The 9246-nt window shown below is 35.7% G+C and overlaps 1 protein-coding gene across 5 annotated transcripts; it reads left to right on the top strand.

Annotated features, from left to right (window-relative positions):
* The first annotated feature begins 901 nt into the window (after positions 1–901).
* Positions 902–8772, top strand: LOC105140257 (uncharacterized). Of its 5 annotated transcripts, XM_011047015.1 has the most exons (9): positions 920–996; positions 1140–1224; positions 1937–2205; positions 2560–2705; positions 3364–3463; positions 3998–4531; positions 5014–5351; positions 5935–6079; positions 8394–8772. In XM_011047015.1, exons 3-9 carry the CDS (start codon positions 2031–2033, stop codon positions 8513–8515), a joined length of 1560 nt encoding a protein of 519 aa, XP_011045317.1. In that variant the 5' UTR covers positions 920–996; positions 1140–1224; positions 1937–2030; the 3' UTR covers positions 8516–8772. The 5 variants fall into 5 exon arrangements, 4 of the variants coding, with proteins under 4 accessions (XP_011045315.1, XP_011045318.1, XP_011045317.1 ...); XR_845155.1 differs by lacking the exons at positions 1140–1224; positions 8394–8772 and adding an exon at positions 5656–5777 and having other exon boundaries at positions 902–996; positions 5935–6026; XM_011047013.1 differs by lacking the exon at positions 1140–1224 and having other exon boundaries at positions 902–996.
* The last annotated feature ends 474 nt before the right edge of the window (positions 8773–9246 follow it).

The raw sequence follows: 9246 nt of genomic DNA, 5'->3' as shown, positions 1-9246 counted from the left end.
TCTCCTCTCCTCTCTCTCGTGTTTGGTTTCCTTCTCTCTTTCTTTTTCTCCCTCTCTTCGTATCTGCCTCCTCCTCTTTCTTTTTTAAATTATATTTTGACCCCACAACTTTAATTTCTTCTAATAAAAGCCCAAATTAACTAAAAAATCAAATTTTCTTGCAATCAAAACATCCATAAATTCAATTAAACCTTTATTAAAATTTAATTGAATCCATAAACATTTTATTTTGGATTTTTCTTCCTAAAATTAATTTTCTTTGTCAACAAGGTTCTCATTAGTTAACAAAATACTGCCAAATTTTAATCTTTGTAATTGTAGACATCCTCAATTAATTTTTGACCATTTTCTGAACATTCTGACATCTTTTTTTTTACTGTTATTATTTTTAAATTAATTATTATTATTTTTATTTTGAATTATTTTTTATTTTTTTTATTTTTCTATATATATATATATATATATTTTTATGTGGGGACCCAAAATTGGATTACATCACCATGCGTTAATTTTTCTATATATATATATATATATTTATGCTGGGACCCAAAATTGGATTACAACACCATGCGTTGGTTTTCTCATGCTATATAAAACCACTCACATTTTTATTTCTTATAAAAAATAGCAGGAATCTCGAGGAAAGCTGATGAAAGTCTTAAACGACAATAGGCAAGAGACAAAGGACTTAAATTCGAATTCAATTAAAATACAGGGACTAAAAAATAATTTAATCGGAGAGAAGAAAGTCTTTGCTTTATTATCAGAGAGAGAGAGAGAGAGAGAGAGAGAGAGAGAGAGAGAGAGAGAGAGAGAGAGAGAGAGAGAGAGAGAGAGAGAGAGAGAGAGAGAGAGAGAGAGAGAGAGAGAGAGAGAGAGAGAGAGAGAGAGAGAGAGAGAGAGAGAGAGAGAGAGAGAGAGAGAGAGAGAGAGAGACTGAAACTCTTGAGCTTTAGAGAGAGAAAGTCTCTCAGTTATTAGCATCTTGACACACAGGTTTTTTTTTTCTTGGCTTTGTATGTTTCCATAATTGATTTATTTTCTCAGTGTCAACGTTCTCAGGTGAATTTTTATCTTCAGGCTTTTCTTGGTTTTGTTTGTGTAATTATGATGTGTTTTTACGGGTTTTGACTGGATAGACTTTGAGAGAGTTTTGTGATATGGGTAGACTCCCTTTCTCTTTCTCTTCCTGGCCTCAAACTCATTCTTTTACAATTGAAGAAGGTAAAGCTTTCTCTTTCTGGCCTTAACTGTGATATAGGAGTATTAATCACCAAAAGAACTCGTCCTTGATGTATTTCAGCCTCAAAGTTTAGCTTTTCTATTGAATTTTGGTGCTGTGTACTTTCTTTTTATCTTTTCTGGAAGTTCATGAAAGGCAGTCAACCCTGTTTTTTCTAGTTTTATTTTCTTTCTGTGCAATATCAATGTTAACCAGCTCACTTTTAAGTCTCTGATTTGCTTATCAACTTTTGAAGTGTTGACCTGGGTTTTTCCAGAATCTTGCATCAATGGTTATTGAAAAATATGGAAGTAGCGACCTTAAATCACTACAGTTGACAGGGATTCCGTTTAGCACTGCTGGTCCTGGACCTGCCTCTTTTTATTACTGCTAGCTCATATTCTGCAATTTTGAAAGTTACCGATCTGCAAGTTGCTTTTATTGTGCTCGGAGCTATTCCTTTTACGGCTAGTTAGTGGCAGCAGTTTGAGCTAGCTTTAGGAAAGTTTTGCTGGGCTTGGTGTTTAATTGGCACTAAAAAAAAATTGTGGTGTTTAGTTCTGTCACCTTTATTGTCTTATCACACTTGCCCCCACACACCCATGACACATTAAAGTTATCTTGCATTATTTCTTTTTTATGATAATCTGTCCTTTTCTCGTACCTTCTCCACATCCCTGTCTATACTAATATCCTCCTTATTTCTTTTGCAAGAGTCTCGGCGAGTTCTTTGATTGTCTAAAGGGGTTTTATTCCTCACTGATTTTTTCAAGTCGAGATTGGGGCACATATAAAAAAAATAGATCAAATGCCATCATTCAAAATGAAGACCAACCTAAACATGAGTTCTATAAGAGAAACAAATTGTCTTAGTGTGTGTCAAAAGTCAAATGTAATATCCAAAAAATCATACTCCCATGTCCCAGTTTCTCAACAACCTGAAGAGTTCGACAAGTGTGTTCAGAAATGTCAGGATGGCCATGGTAAGCAACTAATCCCACTTGAGTTACACTTATGTTAACTACGCTTGCAGATGGTCGTGAAAGATTTCTCAGTGTTTTGTTTCTCAGTGAGCATTTTTAATTGTTGAAGAACTGTGAAGTATTCTGAATGTTTGTTATTGAAGTCGTTGCATTTGTCATGTATTGTTCTTCTGTTTTATGTTCCTTTATGCACCAGAAAAAATGACACTTGCAATATTTCCTGCTCATACTCTTATCATGACTCCATGTTGTTGCATTACAAGCAGTTCAATTGCCTGATTTTGTTGCATTATGAGCATTTTGGTTTTGTAGAGATTTTTCTTTATTAACCAGACTTCTAACAATTCCTGCTAGTTGCTTCGACTAAGGAAATATACACAGAGGAGGGGGACATTAAAAATAATGAAGCCATTGATCTTCAAGACTTGCCCCATGATGGTAATTCTCAGTTTCTGAAGCAGCTACCAATCTCTGTAGATTCTGGCACAACTGGGGATATTGTAAGTTTTTATGTAGATACTAGTGTTTTACTTGTCTTTCTTCAATATTTGGACTCTAATTACTGGATGTGCTCGCAACACATTAGTCATGGTGCCAACAGAACCTTGCTTTGTTGATTTACTTTCCAAAACATACGTGTGGATTTCTGCTTTTTATAATCCTGTCAAGGTTGAATCCTATCTCTGGTGTCTTATTTGATGTTCCCTTTTTGGGCCATGGAGACTTTACCAATACTGAAGTATAGAATAAAAGAACTGATATGGACATCTTTTCCTACAGTCCATTACATAATAAATTAGTAACTCTTGGCTGCACTTGTGACCTCTTGTTACCATAGGTTACCAACACCGAAGAACAATCCTTACTGCCAAGCCATCAAGTGATGCTTGAAACTGCTTTAGTGCAGAGGTTTTTTGTCCTAGGTCCGTAGAGTGGGGAAGCCCTAGGAAATTCGTAGTGCTTTAGTGACTAAGGAGACTCTTGACAACCTAATACTGCCTAGGAAGTTATAGATGCTTAAAATTGAACTATTTTGGATGGATTTCAGTGCACTGATGTTGCCCTTAATCTACTTCTTGAAATGCTTTACGTAGTATAATCACTGTGTTTTAGTTAGTTTCTTTTGGATGGTTTCTCATGACAGCTCATTTAATGCAGGAATCTATTTATAACTTTGCATCAAACGTGGAGACAATTTTTTCTCCTGTTCTGGAGCCCATTGAAGTCCTCAGTGTGCCAAATATCAGTGATGGTGCAGGTAGAGCTCATGCTTCTGCATCTAAATGCATAAAAAAACTAGTCATCAATATGCCTTCACTGCTAAAGAAATGGAAGAAAGTCATGTTCCTACAATACCTGCGCTAAATTTTTCCTGTTTAGTTGCCTGCATGACAGCCAATCATATACAAATGAATGATTTTTTGTTTGTCTCTTGTTTATGTTATCGTAATGAGACAATCTATTGTTATACGTGGTATTGTAAAAATTTTGTCAAAGAGTGTTGGTGAGTTGAAAACAAGGCAATCAAGGACATTTACAGGACCTTCAAAGCATTTGCTGGATGGTAGAAGCAAGAGTTACATTGGACATCTGTAACAGTTCCATTTTTTGCCTTGGTATCTAGCTTTGCAAGGATCTAACATAAAATCGACACTGATTATTACTTGATGTCGTGGTAAAGCTAGAATTTTAATGGAGATCTCCAAAGAGTTTTGCATTGGAACTACTCATTGTTGGTGATTTTTATATGACGATATCCAGTGTGATAATCTTTCTCTGAATTATATTGTAGGGAATAACAACGATCTTTACGTGCCAGGTTTGGGTCCTGATGACAGTGATTATAATAGAAGTTCATGTGATTATCAAACTTGCAACATATCAGATTTCTTTATTTCTGACATGATTATTGCTAGCTTACCATTTGGTGAGAGTGCTGTTGTCAATGATTTCACCGATGTGAATCCTTTTCTTGATTACAAGTGCGCTGAGCCAAGTATGTTGTTTGATGTGGCTGAGGAGTGCATGATACTACCTTTTCTCAAGGATACTGCCAAAGTGAGCGACTCCAATGATATGAAATCAAGTGAAGAAGCCATGATAGATTCAGATAACAGTGGTTTGTATCTAGCAATTAATCAGATAAGAACTTGTGACCAGGAATCTGATCTAATGACTGACTCAGACCAATCTGAAGACTTTGATCCTCAGTTCTTTATCAGAAATTTGCCGGAATTATCTGATGTGGTTTCAAATTTCCGGCCCTCTATCAGCCCGAAGGAGCCTTGCAGAAGAAAGTCCATAACCTTGGTGCTTGATTTGGATGGTAAAAAAATTATGTTATTTATGTCTTTCTTTACATGTTGCCAGTCCATGCAATATTCCTTGTCCTTTCATATTTTAGAGTTTGATTCTTCAGCTCTTCTACTGATACTGCTGCCTTCTGACAACACTATTTCAATCATAACAACTGAGATAAGTTAGTGGATAGGTCATTGGGTCCAAATATGGTGCTTTATGTGTTTCTAATAAATGTAAATTTTACCAATTGCTTTTGTTTAGTTCGAGCCTGACTCTTTTACTTGTGCTTTTGCTTTATCCAAAGTATAAAAACTATTTTGAATGACCACCATTGAAAAGAAGATATTGATAGGTTGGTTGGTTTGAAATTCTCATAAATTCTCTCATAAACTTTTTGGTCATAATCGTGCTATATCAGCATCATTTTCTCTATAATTAATTTAATTGAAGAAATGTGTCCCTAGTATAATACGAAGGTTGAGTCACAGATGGCTTTTCTGTTCTCAGAAACACTTGTCCACTCAACATTGGAACATTGCGATGATGTGGACTTCACCTTTACTGTGTTTTTCAATATGAAAGAGCACAGAGTGTATGTAAAACAGAGGCCTCACGTCCACACTTTCTTGGAGAGAGTTGCAGAGATGTTTGAAGTTGTTATCTTCACAGCTAGCCAGAGCATCTATGCAGCACAGCTTTTAGACATGCTGGATCCTGATAGAAAGCTTATATCTAGGCGGTTTTATCGTGAATCGTGCATTTTTTCAGATGGAAGTTACACAAAAGATTTGACAGTTTTAGGTGTTGATCTTGCCAAAGTTGCCATAATTGATAATTCTCCACAGGTATTTACCTAGCTATTTTGCATCGATGGTTTTGCACTTTGCTATTCCCCTTCCCTTCCTCCCCCATCTTTTCTCATTTGTACAATTTTCTTGCTGTACGAGCTGCGAGAAGTTAATCATACTCGCTTATGATTGCTGTCTTGGTAAATGGGTTTGTGTTGTGTGATAATTTTAGTTGGGCACCAAATTATTGTTAAATGTACTTGTACTGAGTCTGATCTTCAACAATAAGACCCGGGGTTTTTATGTTTCAAATTTTTGGGGTCTTGCTTTGCCTTTTATGCTCACATAAAAATTATCTCAGCAATACTTGTACATTAACTGTAGAAGTAGAACACACCAAAGTTCTTATCTTAGGTCTGGGCTCTAGCATGGAGAGGGCAGTAGAAGTCATAACCTCAAAAGTGAAAAGCGATGGAACACGAGGTCCGTCCTTTTTTTATCAATGCTAGTGAGATGGGAAATGTTGTGTAGTTGCCTCCTCCTAGAGAGAAGGATTCTGGGTGTCAAAATGGCATGAACAAAGAAAAATCTTCTTATTAAATTTACTCTTGATTAACTGCTGTTCTTTTGGTGATTTCAGGTTTTCAGGTTGCAAGTAAATAATGGGATTCCTATTAAGAGCTGGTTTAGTGATCCATCAGATTGTGCACTAATTTCATTACTACCCTTCTTAGAGACCCTGGTTGATGCTGATGATGTCCGGCCCATAATTGCAAAGAGATTTGGTAACAAGGAATAAAAGAGCTTCTTTTTCCTTACTAGCTTGAATATAGCTCCTTCCTCTTTTAGTTTATCTTTTTTGTGAAATTTGGCCTCTGATTTAGAATGCACATTCTCTTTTTTTTCTTTTTTTTTTCTGAGTATTTGATATATTTAACTATATTATAGAATAAACTAGCATTTGTCTCGTCCTTGGGTCAGCTCTCAGTGTTTGGACCCTTTCTTTTCTCCTCTCAGCTGACAACTTCACGGGGTGCTCTATCTAATTTTCCCAAAAGGTAGTTGTAGTGAATGTCTCTGTTTCATTTTACCGTACAGTTGAAGTTGCAGTCAAACTTATAAGGGTGTGCACGTGAATTTTATCTTGTGAAATATAATTTTGCAAAACTCTTGTTTGCTATCTTAATTTGTGCTCATCTACATGTGCTACTATACTTTGTGTCAGTTCATCCTTGGTATGAAAATATTGAAATTCTATCTAGGCTAGCAGTATGAAATAAGAACTCTGGACCTTCAACTTCTAGGGTATTCCTTTCTACATGCCTCTATATTCCTGAAACATTGTTTTGAGGCTTCATAGTTCATTCATCAAGCATAGTTATATATCCTTTGAGATCATTGTTTGACTGTTGTTTAACTCACATATCTTAAAACATCTGTTCAAGGATGAATAATGGTTGATAAGCAGGGAATTGTTTTTTTTTTTTTTTTGAATGCCATGTATGGCCATCAATTATTATTGAATGCCATGGAAAGAAAAAAAATTGAACTTCTATAGTCTTGCAAGATTTTTGTTTTATTTTTCTCAATTGTGCTAAATCTGATTGAAAAAACTATTTGTGATTTTCCATGTGGGTGGGAAGTCTAAGTAGTGCATACATGGAAGAACTTAAAAAAGTTGAATGAGAGACTGAAATAGATTTTTCTTAAAAATTGAGAACTCTATAGTGACTCAATAAACATAAGGATAGAATCAAGTCTTTCACAATTTAGAAACCATTCTTCAACCTACACTTTTACTATGCATATGATGCTCTTTAATTTCCCCACTAAATTCTTCTCACTGTGGTGACTGGTATTTATATTAAAATTATGTTGCTTGAATTTGTGTTGGCTTTTACAATAATAATTGTTTTTCTCTCGGTTGATGTCATTACTTGTATAGGGCTATCCTTAGAATTTGTGGACTACATCAGTGAATCATTGGCTGCTTGCATGCTAGTCTAAATATTGCTGAACTCAAAAGTTCTCATTTAAGAAAATATTTTTAGAGAACACTATGGATGACCTTCACTATCTCACTTTAGGGATCTCCAATCTTATGGAGGCAGTTTTGCTGAGAAGGCTTTCTTTTTCTTTTTACCCTTTTGAGTTAAGGAATTATAGAGGCAATTGAACCTAGCTTGTTTATTAAACTGATCAAAGCGTTTTACAATTTATATCATTCAATTTCATCAATGTTATGGATTTTCTATGTGCAGATTTAATTTTCCAGTTTTTCTTACCAATTATTGTTCTTTTACATTTGTTTGTACTTTCATGTCCTTGGATCATTTACACATTCAATTAGGTCTTGATGATTGGACTTACTCTCTTTCCTCTAACCTTTGATGTGCCCTATCTGAAGTTAGTGTGTGGTTCGAGAGGTTGTAGTTGCTAAGACAGGATGATTGTGGGCAGGCTGTCCACAAGTACTTACACCATCAACCATAAAAGTGACTTATTAAATGTTTCTCCTCAATGTTTACATATTGCTTATTTGCAATACATAACAGTGCTTCCTTGATAATGATATTTCTTTTTTTGATAATATGTATCTTGCTTTCTCACAAGATCCCTTCTGTACAATTTCCTCGAGAGATGATAATAGCTAGAAAAAGTGTGATTGAGCACAACTATGTGATTTCTAAGTGTCTGGTTCTGGATTCATTAAATTCGGAGGAACTGATATTATCTGTGGGTATTCAATTCACTTGCATGCCTTATTAGTAAGAATCCCCCGAGTTGGCATTTTGAGATCCCAAGACCATTAGAGTAAATGGATCTGGAGTTAGTGCTATGCATTTGAGTCTGAAATATGATATGCAAGGGTGGATTATGTAGATACATCCAAATCTGATTAGGGTGAGGTCCTTTTGAAGGGCATTTAGCAGAGTGCTAAAAGAAAATGGGTTTGAAATGCTCCATCATCCATGGTTGTGGGAAGAAAATGGTGACGACATGTCTGCAATCCAAAAATTACCTCAGTGCCTGTCATGGTAACATCTGCTGAATCATAAGATCTTTTCTCTTTCGTAATTTTGCATGCCTTATCTGCAGGTCATTTGAGGAAACATACTAGATTATCTGCTAATGGAAAGTATAGGTACGTCGGGTTATTTTGCTATTTTTTCCCGTCACTTTGTAGATACCAAAATTTGTTAAAGAACGGACTGTGCTGACAATTCTCACTATGAATTTACTGAGCAATGTTAAGATCAGAATGTGTTGTATATAATCTTGTATAAAGATTTTTTTTTCCCTGGTTTGTATCCTTACAATGCCTGGTCAGATTTGTCTGTTCTTAAACCAATGACGGATCCTTATTTAAACAAGCAAAGAGCATCCAATTGGTGTAATGCTGCTGTATCAATGGGTATTTCTCTGATATTTGTGAAAGGGCAGAAAATGTACTAACGTCTGTTCAGTTTCACCTCCTTTCTGAGTCTCACTGTTTGAATTTGAATCCTGAGATCACCTTTTAATCTGTTCAAGTGGAATGTATTTTTTACCCACTTGTTTTCCTTGTGCCAAATCAGTTTTACAGTTCGTTGAATAAGACGTTCACAGTTTCCTTTTACCACAAGTTTTTCCGGTAGGGCTGTGCAGCCATCAAAATCCTTCATGCTTGTTCCAAGATGGTAAGAAGCGTCGTGCACTCCCCCTTCGAGGGGATTTGTGAACTTGACTACTGTGAGCAATGCTAAGAACAATTGCTTTAGCAGAGACCACTTGAAATCAGCTTGCCTGTTCTTGCATATGAGATGCATCTGCAATTGACTGCACGGCAGTGTTTCAGCTTCTAACAAGGTTAGCCTAGGTTTTTTTTATTTTATTTTTTTCCCTCCTAGTTGGGGTCCCTAAAAAGTTAGAATACCCGTATATGATATATCTCTTGTGACCCTGACATAGG

The sequence above is a fragment of the Populus euphratica genome, unplaced genomic scaffold (assembly GCF_000495115.2).
Source record: "Populus euphratica unplaced genomic scaffold, PopEup_1.0 scaffold238.1, whole genome shotgun sequence".
NCBI lineage: Eukaryota > Viridiplantae > Streptophyta > Magnoliopsida > Malpighiales > Salicaceae > Populus > Populus euphratica.
This window is presented reverse-complemented; position numbering and strand designations above follow the sequence as displayed.

Excerpts from the sequence above, each read along its gene's own strand:
- LOC105140257 (XM_011047013.1), top strand. The coding sequence starts at position 2,031 with ATGCCATCATTCAAAATGAAGACCAACCTAAACATGAGTTCTATAAGA. Across the intron at positions 2,206-2,559 it reads GAAATGTCAGGATGGCCATG|TTGCTTCGACTAAGGAAATA; the intron begins GTAAGCAACTAA and ends AATTCCTGCTAG. Across the intron at positions 5,352-5,934 it reads TAATTGATAATTCTCCACAG|GTTTTCAGGTTGCAAGTAAA; the intron begins GTATTTACCTAG and ends TGGTGATTTCAG.